At 38.5% G+C, this 15,876-nt stretch overlaps 3 protein-coding genes across 3 annotated transcripts in view; 1 reads left to right on the forward strand and 2 right to left on the reverse strand.

Annotated features, from left to right (window-relative positions):
• Positions 1-3: 3 nt before the first annotated feature.
• LOC139948454 (tubulin polyglutamylase TTLL11-like) lies at positions 4-4,579 on the reverse strand. The gene is made up of 6 exons (XM_071946601.1): positions 3,965-4,579; positions 3,258-3,357; positions 2,110-2,813; positions 1,390-1,607; positions 633-923; positions 4-339 (listed from the first exon to the last, which is right to left on the reverse strand). Exons 1-6 carry the CDS (start codon positions 4,400-4,402, stop codon positions 9-11), a joined length of 2,082 nt encoding a protein of 693 aa, XP_071802702.1. The 5' UTR covers positions 4,403-4,579; the 3' UTR covers positions 4-8.
• Positions 4,580-4,888: 309 nt separating this feature from the next.
• On the reverse strand, positions 4,889-9,100 carry LOC139948100 (dual specificity protein phosphatase 12-like). The gene is made up of 7 exons (XM_071946131.1): positions 8,721-9,100; positions 8,314-8,427; positions 7,688-7,806; positions 7,340-7,436; positions 6,783-6,987; positions 6,416-6,464; positions 4,889-5,914 (listed from the first exon to the last, which is right to left on the reverse strand). Exons 1-7 carry the CDS (start codon positions 9,017-9,019, stop codon positions 5,796-5,798), a joined length of 1,002 nt encoding a protein of 333 aa, XP_071802232.1. The 5' UTR covers positions 9,020-9,100; the 3' UTR covers positions 4,889-5,795.
• A 795-nt stretch (positions 9,101-9,895) lies between these two features.
• The window catches only part of LOC139948102 (early estrogen-induced gene 1 protein-like), a 37,317-nt gene continuing 31,336 nt past the window's right edge, over positions 9,896-15,876 (forward strand). Inside the window, exon 1 of the mRNA XM_071946133.1 lies at positions 9,896-10,475. Coding sequence (XP_071802234.1) covers positions 10,327-10,475 — 149 coding nt within the window. The 5' untranslated portion in view covers positions 9,896-10,326. The remainder of the gene's footprint in view (positions 10,476-15,876) is intronic.

A 15,876-nucleotide genomic window follows, 5' to 3' on the forward strand; every position in this document is an offset into this window, starting at 1 on the left:
TCATTGTCTCAGTCTTCAGTGGTCGGCCATCCTCCCGACACCTTGCGTCTCACCATCTCTGGCCTGCGTAGTCTCCTGGGGTGTGGCCTGGGTGTCGGCCTCGCCCCAGCCCTCTTGAGGTTGCACTCGCACACCTCAACGAGGGCGCTTACCTTCTCAAGGAGGGAGCTGCCACGGAATTTGCGTGTTGCGATTGAAAAGAAGCCCTCGAGGAATGCACCAAAGCACATGCCTGCTCCGATTCCTTCATGGCTGTCTAAAGTCCAGCGCCGTGTGATGTCGATATACATGATATCGATTGCTGCCATTGTGATGCCATTACTGCACAGCTTGCATTTCCTACAAAAAAAGTATAAATTTGTACACAATAGAAGCTTTGATAAATATAAACATATAAACATTTTACAGCTGTTTAATGTTTCTAAAAGAAGTTAAGAACAGTGCCTTTGGTTAGCAAAAATAACACATTTTTAATCTTTCTTCTTTTCTTTTTGTTTTTCTTTTTTTTGTTTTTTCTATTTTTTTTTGCAGTATGAAATATTAACAATACTGATATAAGTCAAGCTGAAGAATTTCCCGTCAGAAAATGTGTGGTCCACAAGAAAGTTGATTTGTTGCCAACGTGACATTACCTGCTAAACATTCTAAATCCTGTCGCTCCCATTCGATGTGCCCCTTTCACTCCCAGGAACTGATTGAACAACCCAGCAACGTGCTCCATCACTCTCAAGTGACTGTAGCGTTCTCCATACTTCCTGGGCCAGATTTCCTCCAAGCAGGACTCGTCTAAAGCCACGCCTTCCTTCCCAGCCTCATCATCGGAGGAGTTGGGCGTGGCTGAGTTGGGCGTGGCTGAGTTGGGCGTGGCTGATCGGACAGCTGCCTGAGAATGATGAGAGCCATCTGAGTTGGGCATTGTATGCCTGCAACAAAATAACATGTAATAAACTTTAATGTGTGCAGAAATTTTCAAGAACTGGTAGCCCTATAGTTCTGCCCGACGACTGTAGCACTAACCATGGTGCTCCAGTTCAAAAGTAAACTTGATAATGTCCTAACATCACAAGACATGAATGAGTGGTTGGCCACCAAAGTCCACTAAAACATGTTGATGTCAATGACTGCATTACACAATGCACATTGCAAGGGGCAAGACAGTCGTGTTGTGGTGCTTTTGTTCTGCAGTGTCATCTGGATTGCAAATGAGAAAATTGGTTAGCCTTGTCGATGTCTCTTTACTTGTGTGTACCACCTAGAATATCAGTGCAACCTCAAACCAGGCTAGCATGACACACTGTTTGTGTTGTACTGTATGCATTTTACTGTATATGGGGATTGTATTATTGGAGGCCTTTTATTGTGGGGAATCAACGAGGTTCTGTGACCTACCTTGATTTGAACTCCTTGGCATGTTTTCCTGGTTTGAGGAGTCTCAACGTGTCTTTAATGAGTGGGATTTTAATCTCCTCATCAACAGGGCTTGGTTTGGATTCAATGATGCCAGGCGATACTTCATGTTCAAAGTCAAGTCGCAGACTGGGGTTTGCATTGACCTCTAATAGAATCGGTTTCAGCTCATCCGTCACAAGAATATCAAAACCCAAAATCTGCAACAAAGAAAATTTAGAAAATTAAACTATAGTTTCAATTCTGGCGAGTTTCTACACATTTCACATCAGGAATAAATCTAAGTGCCACTTGACTTGAACATAACTGCTTCTATTCACCCAGGAGTAGAATGGTACCTCCATGGGCAAAGATTGTTGACTGATTAGCCACCTGTTGCCGATGCTGCTTAATCCTAAGGAGTTGAGATGGTTTCAGGAATGCCGTTAGCAAAAAACGGGGGAAGTTGAAGTGTCAAGGCTGTCTGAATGAAGTGGAACTCCAATCATTTACACACTTTACTGATTATAAGGTTGTGTACACTTGATCTAATAGTAAAGCTATGTAAGGGTTTAGGACAACTGCGGAAGGAGTTTTTGAATGTTCAAAATGGTCAGTTAGCAGAAGGGTTAACCAACGATTCTTAAGCTCTTTGATGACGGTTTATGTATTGCACTGAAACACCTTCTAAACTCTACAAAGGAGAGAATTTTCCTTCCCTACCTGGAAACAGGATGGAGCGGGTTTCTTTGCTGGTAACTCTGCCTGAAGCTCAACGGTCAAGTCCGGCAGCATGGCCGTTATCGTCTTGACGACAATCTCCTCAATAGCATCCCATAACCCGACGGCATCATGACCTCGAGAGGCTAGAGCTGTAAATGTACTCGTCAACGTTCGCTTGCTACCACGGTCCATAGAATCCGTGTGAATAAATGTGTCACTCTTCTTGTTGAGCGAGTAGTTAGTCAAATGCATGAAAACCTGATTAATATTACGATTGGTCGGTAGCTGATATTTCACCGTACAAAACCGTGCCATTCCTTCCCTACAGATGTAGATTTGCAGCGGGTCAATGGAAGCTAGTAGAACATACACCCTAAGGTCAAACTTGGTACGTTCCAGTAGCAGGGGCCTTGCAATGTATTCCTGCACAACGGCCCTCCGGACCAAACCAACTGACCCCATGTGATGGGGGTTTGTGATGAGGTAGATCCCGTCCCCCTGAGATCCCTCATCGGGCTTCACGATAAACACCGGTTTATCGTGCGGGTGTTTCTGCTGCATTTCAGCCACGTTTGCGCAGAAGTGGTGGTACTGCTCTGGTAGAAGCCACGTCCTTGGGTAAAAGTCAAACTCCTCGGGGAAGAGTTCATGCATCTGATGAAGAAGTTTACTGAGTTGTGCTTTGCGTACTAGCTCCAACAAACCTACATGAAATAAAACGATCACAAATTACACATGAGTGCTTTTATAAAAAAGATGATGAAAATAACCTATGGTACAAGTTTTGTGTTTATGATTGAAGTTTGGTTTTATGAGGTCCATTTAGTTATAGTCCAGTTCCGTAAAAATTGTAGGTTTCAAACAGACATATATCTGTTCCGTCTTAACTTGATAATCGTTTCAACTAAGTTGGGGCGTCCCAACTGTGGTTGGGATCTGTTATATAATAACAGTTTTGGTAGACTTGGAAGGCAATCGAATATAGAGCTCTGTGACTATTTGTCCTTATTCGCTGATGTTCAGCCACGGGATGGGCTGTAACCCAACTAAAGGCAACGCCCAGAAAGACAATCATTTGTGCTACTTCAACTACTTACAATCATGTTTATTCTTCAGTAATTTGTCAAATTTCCTTTTCATATACAAACCTGGAAACTTGTTGACCATCCCTGATTGGATTCCATCGTTGTCATAAAAAGAACATCCGTGCCAGTGGAGATCACAGGAGGTTTTACGAGGTCCACAAACCTGTTAATTAGAAAATGCAATGTACTGTCTTATGACAAGAGCATTGATATAATTCACATCTTCTCCAACCCAACCTCTGTTAGTCACAACTTTTCTATAGATTATTTAACTTACTGTATGTATGATAAATAAATACAATTAATCAAAAGACAAAGTGGGGAAAACATTCCAAAACATTCGTGCATCCTTATTTTAACCAACATATCCTTCCACTCATCCATGGCGTGAACAACAAAACCATACGCTTAAAAATGTTCATATATGACCTCTAAATTTTGTGTGCAATTACCCGCGGATGAAAGTTTCTATTTTTTGTTATATAAACAAACTTTTCTTAAGCAACTGGTAGTAAATTAATTAATTATTCACCTTTAACATCAACAAACAAATTAAGGTTATGAATATCTTTTCTTTCACCATGTGAATATTAACCAAAATATAACATAAACATTCTATTGAGAAATGAAACTGAAAGTCACAACACACACAAAAACACATTAAATAAAATCTGAGTAAATTATTTGTTTAATCAAAATTTGTAAAATGAAAAGGTGGCAGTTGATTCAGCATGGTTTCCCCTCAAATATTGATGATTAATTTTAATCACCTCTTTCCATCTCCAACCCAGCTCTTCAAAACTAATTCTTAAAACCTCGGCTCCTGACTTGGCCTTGGACATTTCCACCGTCAAACATGGCCTCATCCTCCGGTGTCGTACTTTCGCTTTGGACTTGGATTTCTTTTTGATGGCCGGTGAAGACAGATATGGGCTGCCTATAGATTTGGGCCGAGAAGGAGGTGGTGTTGTGTGGAGGTTTGCTGTGATCCACTCCGGAGATGGGTCAGCGTGGTGGTTGGCGACTGCGTCCCCCTGCTGCGGGGCGTTGTGCCCGGCGGTTGGCACAGCTCGACCAACGTCAACGTCGTAGAGTTCGTTTCGATCATTTTCAGGATTCCATATCACTCGTGAATCTGTCGTATCGATTGGACCTAACTTAAACATAGAGTTCTTTCTACTTTGAGGAATATTTACACTCATATTCATATCCTGTCATGTTATTTCTGTCAAAAGTAGGTCTTTTTAACCTACGTTAGGCAAACAATACATTCCTAAGTCAAAAATTCTGGTTGTCATATAAATTGTTTATTAGATTGGTTCCACAACCCCATTGTCGTGTGAAATTTCTAGTGCGAAGACAGGACATCGTACCGCTGAGTTTGTTGCAAAGAGGCTGCAGTGACCGCATGGTGGCGCTGTTTAAGTTGGTGCACAGGGGCGGGAGGGGGGGGGCGGGGCTAGGAGCAGTTGAATATAAATTCATTTTTGAATTGGAGCTCGACACTTTGCTCAAACTCTAAAGCATTATGGTAGTGAACTGCTTGAACTATGGTGTTCGGTCTTCTAATCATCTAGCAGAACGAACCTAAAAGTTCTAGGAATACTACCAGATGTACTTTCAGATGTTAATTGTTCCCACAACTCAATCAAAGCTCTTATTTTTAAAATAAATTGACAAAGATTGGTGATTATTGGTTTTATTGCTATCTTTTTTTAATATCACATTGCCATCAATAATGCATTCTTCCCAAGGTTTATGTAAGTTGTAAAAGTCTGCAACCATCTATTGTTCCGCGACATTCATAGTGGCCTCCTGAAAGCATAGGAATATTGTTCTATAAATTCATTACTTATTTCTGTATCTGTAAAATGTAGTGCACTTTTTCTCTTTTCTTTTGGCACCTTATCCACTGGACTGTTTGCATCACATTCGCACAACATCCAAGTTTAGCCTAAATTGGACTGCAATTGGATTGTACTACTAAGTACTACCAACTAAACCGCCTCTGGCCCTGCCAGTGTGTGTAAAGAAACTAGTATTGCCCAGCGCCACCACTGGTTTCATTTTAATGTAAGACTCAACTGTTGTCCTGTCCTTTGAAAAGTGCCTTGATAGGTCAAGGGTCGATTTCATCATCAAAGAGCTGAGATAGATCTTAACCCTGTATCAATCTTAATTGATAATCAAAGTGTAATGTCACAATACAAAACCACTCTGGCTATATTAAAGGATTAGCTAAAGATGTAGCTTTTAATAGTGAAATCGAGTTCTGTTTTTATAAAAATACTTTAACATAGAAAAGACTATTACAGTGATTGCCTTGTCCAAATTGATGGCTTCAGCAGCAGCTCTCATTAAACTACTACATCAAAGAGCTGAGATTGATCTTAACCCTGTATCAATCTTAATTGATAATCAAAGTGTAATGTCATAATACAAAACCACTCTGGCTGTATTGAAGGATTAGCTAAAGATGTAGCTTTTAATAGTGAAATCGAGTTCTGTTATACTTATAAAAATAACATCAACATAGAAATGACTTTTTCAGTGATTGCCTTGTCCAAATTGATGGCTTCAGCAGCAGCTCTCATTAAAACACTATACAACTTCATGTTGATGATCACTTTGAACTATTTGGCGTCGAATTGATTTATCCACTCTATTCTGATGAATTTGGAAAGCTGGGGTGACCCACGCACCACAAGAGCACTGAAGACCTGAAAAGATCAACACAAACTTCTTTAATTATTTTGCCAGATGTGAATGTAATCAATGTTATTAGGGTTGAATGTGAACTGGCCTCTGGTCCCAATTTCATAGAGCTGCCTAATAAGCAGATTGCTTGTTTTTCTGCTAAGCACAACTAAGCAGGATGTCAGTTTTACTTTGTACACATGTAAAATGGTATTTTAGCTGGTAACCTTATTTTGGTAAGCATAATTTCGTTGTACTTAGCCACTTTGTATGCTTGAGCAGCTCTTTGATATTGGGCCGTGGTCAGTGGATATCTTTGGTGGTCTCTGTTGTAGTCTGAACAGGTTGTGGGTTCGAATCCCCCCCACCAAGCTGCCTTTGGATTTGATTTCTGCAGAACTTTGGAAGTTGATCTGGCATGTTTTTGCTTGAGGGATTCTTGCTTTGAAGGTGACAATTGGGAGCTTACGGCTGTGAATATTTTGTTGATTGAAACGAAAATAATTATTGAGAGTATAATTTACCTGACCAGTTAAAAGATCCCAGGCGTGAAGAACACTTTGGGCAGCAGAGCTGAGAAACGGAAAAACGCACAATTCTGATTTTAAAAATATGTTTCAAATAACACCAATGGATTCTCAAGAATTTTCGCTTGATGGACTTCCACTCTACAGCCTGTGATAAAATATCATCACAGCCAGTCACTGCTTTCTTGGAAGGGCAATGTTATTTCAAAGTGCACCAAGGCAATAGCTTTGGGCATGGCCCTAATTGCCTTCATGAAGTATTGGGCCTGTCATAAGGAACAACAAATCTAATGTGGAATGTCATTAATTTGTGGTTTGAGAAATTGTCAGGAGACTTGAGGTGTTGTTTAGACAATCAACTTACCTTTCCTTCTAAACACCCCACTAATAATGGTTCCATCCACTTCACTGGTTCCACAAAAAGGGATGTGCATGATATGGATGAATCCATTGCGCTTGAAGGGGATGTTGTCACAGCAAGAGGATGCATTTGTTTGTGCCAGCTGAAGCTTGTTTGCCCTTTCCCAGTGATATGAGCAAGAACCATGGATTGAAAGAAAACTGCTCGCCTGTTCCATACAAAAACAAAGTTTCATTATAATTTATAAAGGTTTAATAACGGTCCGAGGACCTACTGTGAGGTAATGACCCGGCCCATTGTTATACAGCTGTAAAAAGAAGTTAAGCACAAAAAATTATGCTCACCAAAATAAGGTTACCAGCCAAAGTACCAGGTCATACCATTTATGACTGGTATACTGCACTTTTTTGCTTAGCAGAAAATGTTAAGCATCATTTTCTGTTCAAGCAGCTCTATTCTGTGCTCAATTTTATAGAGCTGCTTTGGTACAAAAAGTATCGATAATTAAGGTGCACATGGAGATTGTTTTTGATTATAGGAAGATGGCGGTTCACACTGACCTACACTTCCTGCACTTGTAGACGGTTTGTGCTTCAGTCGAGGCAGATTCCTGGGCAGGATCGGCTGCAATGAACTCTTCAGGTACCTGTGAACCAGCTGGTAGAAACATAAATCTTGATGGTCAGTTCATCAGTTTGGGAACATAAATCATAATTCTTGTACACTTGCAAACACCACTATATCTTTTTTTAGAAAGACGACCACAAAAACCCAGTTCAATACCAAAAACATCAGTTTACTGTTAATGTCGACTCATCCCTGCCATTACCAGCATGATGGGTTTTCTGTTTTGTTTTGCTAGAAAGAAGATAGAAAGAAATACTTAAACCAGAAACTATTTTCAGTACCTTGAATATCCGGAGCTATTTGTCCTAATCTATGTTGTCTGTACAGAGGGTGTGATGAAGAAAACTGACAGCCCATTGCCTCAAACAAACAGAGCATATCAACAAAGCCATCGTTAGGTCTGAAAATAGATCAACATGAGAAATATTAATAAGTATAACTCACTTCACACTTCCTTGTCTTAATGCTCCTGCATAAACTCTGTCCTTAATAGTGATAATAACTGTCAAGCTTCTCACTGTGTTTAATTTGTTCGCAAATAATCCCGCATACTTTTGATAGTTGTAGATTTGTGCAAAAACAAAGGGCGCTTTAAACAAAAACATTTTCCAGTTATACAACTTTCAAAAATTTGCTTAGCATGAAAATTCTTCCTTGATAAAACAGGATTAACAACCAAATTTTCATTTATTGCATATTGCTTGATACTGGTATTCAAATGTTGTTAGCTAAATCCTGAAAATCACATGGGAATTTGGTTGGTAATCCTGTTTTTTATCAAGGAAAAAAATTCATGCTCTAGACAAATTTTTGTGCTAAGCAGCTCTATGAAATTGGGCTCTGTTCAACAAACCGGCCGAGTTTAAGGAAAGTGGGTTGGCCCTATATAAACAAACAGCATACTTACTCTGTGCGTGGGTGCTTCTCCTTTACCAAATCAAATGCCTTCTGGAATGTTATCTTATCTCGATGCATCAAGTATGCAATTACTATAGTGGAACTCCTAGAAATCCCCATCATACTGTATGGATCAAGGACATCATTTTTATTAGCTTTTTGCAGGATGCTACTGATGGTGATTTGCTGGCTTAAAAAATGGCATTTATTTAGTGTAAAACATCATGTCCACTACTCCTAGAAATGAGATTTGTTATGCTATATTAGACCATAGTAATGAACATCTCATTCATAGCTTGTTGGCTACCTTTACCATTACAATATCCACTACTGTTTTAAATTTAACTATCTTTTTCAATTATCTTTCTTTGGACTTCGTTCAACCCAAAACTATTATAAGTAACCAGCTATACAAACCAATGAACAAGAATGTTCCCAGACGACGTCAGAGCCTCATCAATAAACGCTATGCATTCCTCAAAGTGGCTAAGAATATCTGCAGATGGCATATCATTAATATACACAAACTTATGGTCAAGATTCAACGCAGAGATGTCAGGTTTGGACCACTCGATTGACAAGACGTGGCTGATGGAGTGTTTCAGTAAATCACGTTGTCCCTTTAAGGTGAGGACTGCATCTCGGCTACCGAGAAAGAGACCCTTGCAGACCTCGTCCATGTGATATGGTTTGTTGTCGGGGCTTCCCTCTGCCATTTTCAGCTAAAGTTTTCTGATTAAAAAAGTGAAGATCATCAAACATTGAGAGTGATGTGGAAGCAAGATTGTGCAATGGTGTTTTCTGATTTGTTGTTTTGCATAGCGCCCTCCATTGGTAGGATAGTAATAATAATCTGTTTCTGGCTGTAGGGGCGTTGTTTCCAAAAATGGGGGGGGGGGGTATCTGCTCACTTTATAAAAAGGACATACCACATGCGAAATTATCAACTTACCATCATCAGGCAATGAAAATCAGAAAATGGTTTCTTATAGTTTTTCCTTTCTTGTTCATGTTTTTTTTTTCTTTTCTTTTTTTCGATATAGCTGAGAAAGTTGCCTGAACTTAATTTGTTGGTAACTTTTGCATTAAAAATTCCTTTGGCCTTTACTCTAGGCCAAGGTGGCACAAGGACAACATTTTGTTGAGTTCTGGGTGGATGAAACTCCCAAACATAATGTCAGACACCAAAGCAAATACAGCTTTTAGTCAGCAATGGTCCTTGTTGTGCGATGTCTCAAGAAACCATGAACTGAAAGACAACATCAATTGATTCGGAGGGCCAATCAATATAAGTGCAAGTAAAAGCTTTAAAAAACAAATGCTACGGACATGATGCCCTTTAAAGAAGAAGAAATATAACTTTGTAAAGAAAATAAAGCTCAAGTCAGCCCCCGATCCCCAATAAAAAAAAATAGAGAACAAGATGACCAGTTATTTTCCAACAGAGGGCGCTAGCTACGAAGACGGAAAAATAAAAAAATAATGCCAGACTGGTACCTTGTGTTGTTGCCGTTTTTCGTTGAAAGAGACATTGGAACCTGTCTAGTAACCGATTACTTCCGGTGAGTACGTGTAAATACATGGGATTTTCAGTTCAGCTAGCGGACGCAAGCAAACAACCCCCGTCGACAAGTAGAAAGTCATCGTTATTTCCGTCCATTCTTACGATTTCCTTGAGGATTCCGGATACGTGGTGATAAAATTCTTTTTATTTATGAAACATTGAATGTATGACTATTTCATTAACATGCAGACGTGCTTCTGTAAGCGAACATTTGAGAGGACTGTGCGAGAGTGATTGTTAACGGTGACAGCATTGCAAATTATATTTTGTCATGACTGCGTAAGTAAACAGTGTTTATTTAGATACACGTCGTCACATGCCATTGTAACTGTGTACAAACATGTAACTCTTACAAGAAAACCTACTTTGTAAGAAGAAGTATTAAAGGACTACCTTGGATGATATTTTGAGGTTTGAATTGATCAAGAAAGGAGTGTAAAGAGAAGACAACTTCCCTGGATGACGTTCATTATGAAGAAGAAGAAATACAAGTTCCAAGTAATTTTTGAGTTGGTGGAGCTTTCGTCGATCCCGCTTGTCAATGGAGTACTTTTCAGTAAAATACGACTGCTAGATGGTGGCGGATCTTTCTCGGAATTATCGACACGGTGAGTATTTGAGGGTCAACTCTTAAAATTGTTTAACCACATCAAGAAAAGTCTAACTGTATGTAATCTTGCTTCCAAACCAGAGTTTATTAAGTTTGGGTTTTGGTAAATACCAAAACACAGATGTGTGTGTTATTAATATTTAGCACTGTATTCAGTGCTTGGAACTTTCCCGAGATCTGTGATTGAAAAAAATCATAGGCATAGTACTCAGGTGGGATTCGAACCCACATCCTTTGCAACTCTAATTGCATTGCATACAAACTAACTAGACCACATAAATTTTGACCCAGCCAGATGTGAAACACTGATATTTCTTCAAATTACAGTTGCCACAAATGACAATGCTGAAGTATTGTAGTCCAGCATTATTCATCACATCTCATCTCAGAAAAACAACTGGCCTAAATTTGTAACGCTTTATTTTTAAGCATAATAATAACTATAATAATAATAATAATAATAATAATAATAATAATAATAATAATAATAATAATAATAATAATAATAATAATAATAATAATAATAATAATAATAATAATAATAATAATAATAATAATAATAATAATAATAATAATAATAATAATAATAATAATAATAATAATAATAATAATAATAATAATAATAATAATTGTGGCTTCTTCTATAGCGCACATGTCCGTCACCCAGTGACGCTCCTGGCGCTGTAACATGCAGTATTTCCTGCCAGATGTGGGACAACGCATAGTGCTGCAGAATGCATAAATCATTCAAGTTCACAGTTGATGAGTTGTTGAACAAAAATCCTTGGCACGACCCTGAATCATTTTCCAATTTTATGAATGATTGATGAGAAGTAATGAAACCATCGAAGCGCGCCATTTTTTATTTTGACCATGCAACCAACTGTCCGTGACCTCCTTTTTTTTGACAGTCCAGGAATTTCATCTTTTGAAATTGAAGAGAGGAAGCTGTAGCTTTTTGAACAAGGCATTGACCCCTTAAAAAGGCTTTCAAGGGGAATATTTTGAAGGGACATCAAGAATGAAATTAGTGAGGGGAAATAATGTCAATGAAATAGTAGCTGACTTGGTCTCAATGTTCCACATTAATCTCAATTATTAGTTCCATTATAGCAGGTAGTTAAATGCACTGGACACTATTGGTAAACTCAAAATAATTGAAAGCATTTATAAAAACTTACTTGGTAACAAGCAATGGAGAGCTGTTGATAAAAGATTTGAATTTGATTTCGAGACCTCAGATGACAAGGGTCTTTTCCCCAAAATGTTGGGAAAAGTACAAAAACATAAACCTAGTGGCTTTCCAAAGTACCCAATTTAGAGGTAACTCAACACCCTGTGTTTGGACTACATGTACTATCATAATGATAAGAGTGGAATGTTTCAATGATAAGCAGTTTCTAACATCCTGCTGTCCCCAATCCTTAAGAATAAATAGTTTGGAGGATTTAGGACTGTTAAAGGGTATTAAGTCACTGGACACCTTTGGTAATTGTCAAAGACCAGTATTCTCACTTGGTGTATCCCAACATCTTATAGGCATAAATGAACAAGTCTGTGAAAAAGTCGACTCAATTGGTCATCGAAGTTGCACAAATTTGTGTGCTTTTAGATGCCCAAAAATGTACTAAAAGAATACAGGCATGAAGCCTTTTATTTTTTGAGAAAGAAGTTACCTCTTTCTCAAAAAACTTTGTTACTTCAGAGGAACCCATTTCTCACAATGTTTTATACTCCCTGCCAACAGCTCTCCATTGCTCCTTACCAAGCTTAATTGTATGCTAACAGTTGATTTGAGGAATCACCATTAGTGTCCAGTGCCTTAAACTAAAGCATATTGATGTTATCAAAAACGAATTTATAGAGAAAGAATTTAACTCTTAAAAGTGATATTGTCAGTGGATCAATGAATCACAAAGGGTTGGCCTTGAAGAGTCACTGGTGTCCATTTTGCATGACTTGTGTGCAATCTGATCTTTTGTCCATACCTGACGATGAAGATCACCTTTGTATAAGGATATTGTGTCATGAGGCGTTGCCAACAAGCATGAGGAATTTGTGGGGGTGGTTAGGGGTGCCCTGTGACAGAGAAAGGCTGGCCTTGTGGTCATTATGTGTTTGTTTTAAATGGAGTAATTTTATTTACTGTAAAAAGGTCTCTGACATTTTGGTGGAGTTGATTTTCTTGTTGAAACAACAGCTATTTGTGTTATTTTGTGGGTGTTCATTTTGTTGAACAAGATGAAAGGACGTGGGATTGGATGCAGTCAAAGTGTGGGTTTCACTCTTTGTCTGGTAGAATTGTGAAATGAAGCAACAAAGTAAAGTTACATTTATGTGTTACACAACACCTGTAAACTTTACCATCCACTTTGTTATAGACAGACTACAAAATGATACTTTATCCACATGCTGTAAGTTTACCGGACATGCAGTGTCACGCATTGAGAATTTTTAATTTTTCAAGGGAATAAATTTGCCAATTTCAAACTTTTGCATCATATGTTTATTTTGGCAACAAAGCTAATGCTTGACTCACTGTTGATATGTTGACTTCTTTTAAAGGAAAAATGCTAAGATATATCTTAAAAGCATACATTTTTGGATATTATTCTTTCCAGCCAAAAGTTGGTGTTAAAGTTAGTTTTTGTTCCCGTAAATATTTCTTTTCCTTTGACACTGGGGAAGAAATCTACAAGACCTGTGAAGAATTAGAGCCATGTAAACCCCAATGTGCATGGAGCCATTCAGCAAATTGAGACCAACTGCCAGAGGGCAATTCCACAGAAACAGACCCCTACCCTCCCAAAAAATAAAACCCCAGGAATTAAACTTTGTAATTGAGATTCCCTCTTTCTGAGATGATCAAAGGAAACTCAAACTTGACTAGCTGTTAATGGTCAGATTGTAGATAAGCAGTTAGTGTAAAGAAATGCTGCACCATCAGCCTCGGAGGCAAATGAGATAAAAGTCAGGTTTCATTTCCTTTGATTCTCTGAGGTGTTCTCTTCTCTTGTCTTGAAGAATTTGATTCGCAGTAGTTTCTCAGGAGAAAGTTAAGCTTTGACTACAAGATCTTAGGTTTTGTATGAAACAGAAGGCAAGTGTATAAATTAGTTCAAGAAAGCATTTTGAAACAGTTGGAAGAGACTGCAATTGTTTGGAAGAATTAACAGCTTCAAACCATCTGCTTTTAAAGCTCAGATTTCCCATAGAACACACAGATGCTGTCAGGTTATATAACTATGGGAAAACAGATGAACAAGAAGTAAGTGTCTTTCTTTGTGTATACTCTCACTAATGAGATAGGGAACATGGCAAAATATATCAAATTGAAAAAAAAGATTATGATTGATGTGCTCTTTCCAATTCCATACTGTTGGGATATATATTGGTCTGCAAAGTGGTAAATAATGAATGAATATTTATTGCAGTTATTGAGTGAGTGGGCTTAAGAAGGAACAACTAGTGATCAGTCAGTCAGAAAGATTAAAGGATGGTCCCTAATCCCCTATCCCTAATTATCCCCAATGGAATGTGGTTTTCAAAAATCATAAATTAATCCACAGTGAAGCTTCGGAGTAAAGCTCATTGGTAACCAAGGGAGGGTCCAGCCCAATTCATTACTACGGCCTCCAGTAGGGTCAACAAACTTTGCCCAATTGGGTATTGAACTATTGATGTGCTCTAAACCCATCTAGTAGTGCTAGTCCAATGGTTCCTTTATCCTTGCTACACATATTGCCTTTATCCCCTCTCAATGCATGGGTCTTGTTGATTCTCTGTGTTTGTGTGAAGCATGGGGGGGGATTAATAACAATAGGCACACCCTGAAATGTTTCTTCAAATGTCATTTTAAAGTTTTCAGCTCATGGACCTTTGAGGTTCTGTCAACAAATTCCTTACAATGTACTTGATTATTGAGTCTACAGTATGTGCTTGTAGCTAATGAAGCCATATGTCTGGCATTTAAGCTCCATGTTTTGTAGTATGCAAATAATACTGTAGCTGGACAGGTCTTGGAAGAAAAAAATCTACGCAGCAAAGTAAATATTATTTTATAATTGATGTCGAAGTACACATGGTGATGCAGCACACCAAATTTTGAAACCTCACCCTGCATTGCCTCATGGAGGAATTCCCATACGTAACATCAAATGTTTGTTTTGTAATAGACTAGTAGTCTAGTCTTCAAATATCATGCACTGTAACTAAAGCCTAATGTAACTTAAGCCTACTTTTCAATGAACTTAACCTGGGAAAATTGTTTTTTAAATTCTGTTTGAATCGCTAACCCTGGCAAATACCCAGGGCTAGAGCCCACCCTTGAGAGCTCTGCCCCTGCTTGGGTGAAACAAGATAATGCATGACCAAGTATTCTCCATCTTGGCTCTGTAACTTTAAGTGTGGACAGGAATTTCAATTTAAGTGCACACATTTCAAAAACAAAGCAACCATTGTGTAGTCAAGGTTTCTTGTACTTGTTTTGACCATGGACACTTTCTCAATGTTTTGATCCTCCTGATTTGGTCTGACTCGTTGCTAAAAAACAATTTAAAGTGCAAATAGTTCCAATGCAAGCCATTTCCCTGGTTCTACAATGGAGGGAAAAAAATTCCTCTATGGTTCTACAGTGACTTTAAGTTTGTATCAAGGAGGACTATAGAAGGCAAGGATGTGTCCATATTACATAATATGTACAAAAGCCTTTATATGAAATATTGATTTTGATTTTTGGTTCTAAGAACACACCTTGCCCAGTCTGCCATTTTTGGTTGTGTTACACTCCACTAAACATTAGTTTTTGTAAACCGTTCAATACATGCAGATTCTGTGGGATTACTTGCTATTGTGTTGGGTGTGCTCACGCATCGTTAATGTTGTTGACACTGAAGTACAGGTAAATCTGTCAATTTAATTTATTGATCGGTCAAGCTGTGTGCGTCTTTGATAGCTGTTTGCAAACACACATTTTTTTTTTTACTTACAAGTTATCAACCATGAATGACACAGATGGTAGTTTTTATTATTTTATATTCCTGGTTTGATTGGCAGCATATTGCACCATAGCACCTTTGTAAACCATTACATGTACAACCATCTTGCTATTTAAAAGGAGTAAGTTTCATAATTCAAACGTAGCCCCACATACCTCACAGGCGTGTAGAAGTGCCTTGAGATCAATCAGTGACAGAAATGTGCGCTTCTATTATGCTATGGCCTTTGAGGGTTTTTTGAGAGCTCTCTAATGAAGACAGACAGAGCACACAGCTCGAAACTTTGAGATCTTAACCCTGGTTCATTCTTCTCAGGACCAATACTTCTCCCAATAGAGATTGTACTGGAATAACCTGAAGGTCATGCCCTCTGTTGCCCTGGTCTTAGCCTTGGTGCACCTT

This window comes from Asterias amurensis, chromosome 15 (genome assembly GCF_032118995.1).
Source record: "Asterias amurensis chromosome 15, ASM3211899v1".
Taxonomy (NCBI): Eukaryota; Metazoa; Echinodermata; class Asteroidea; order Forcipulatida; family Asteriidae; genus Asterias; species Asterias amurensis.

Excerpts from the sequence above, each read along its gene's own strand:
- LOC139948100 (XM_071946131.1), bottom strand. The coding sequence starts at position 9,019 with ATGGCAGAGGGAAGCCCCGACAACAAACCATATCACATGGACGAGGTC. Across the intron at positions 7,437-7,687 it reads AATAGCTCCGGATATTCAAG|CTGGTTCACAGGTACCTGAA; the intron begins GTACTGAAAATA and ends TGTTTCTACCAG. Across the intron at positions 6,988-7,339 it reads TACAAGTGCAGGAAGTGTAG|GCGAGCAGTTTTCTTTCAAT; the intron begins GTCAGTGTGAAC and ends TGTATGGAACAG.
- LOC139948454 (XM_071946601.1), bottom strand. The coding sequence starts at position 4,402 with ATGAATATGAGTGTAAATATTCCTCAAAGTAGAAAGAACTCTATGTTT. Across the intron at positions 3,358-3,964 it reads TGGGTTGGAGATGGAAAGAG|GTTTGTGGACCTCGTAAAAC; the intron begins GTGATTAAAATT and ends TCTAATTAACAG. Across the intron at positions 924-1,389 it reads GCCAAGGAGTTCAAATCAAG|GCATACAATGCCCAACTCAG; the intron begins GTAGGTCACAGA and ends ATTTTGTTGCAG.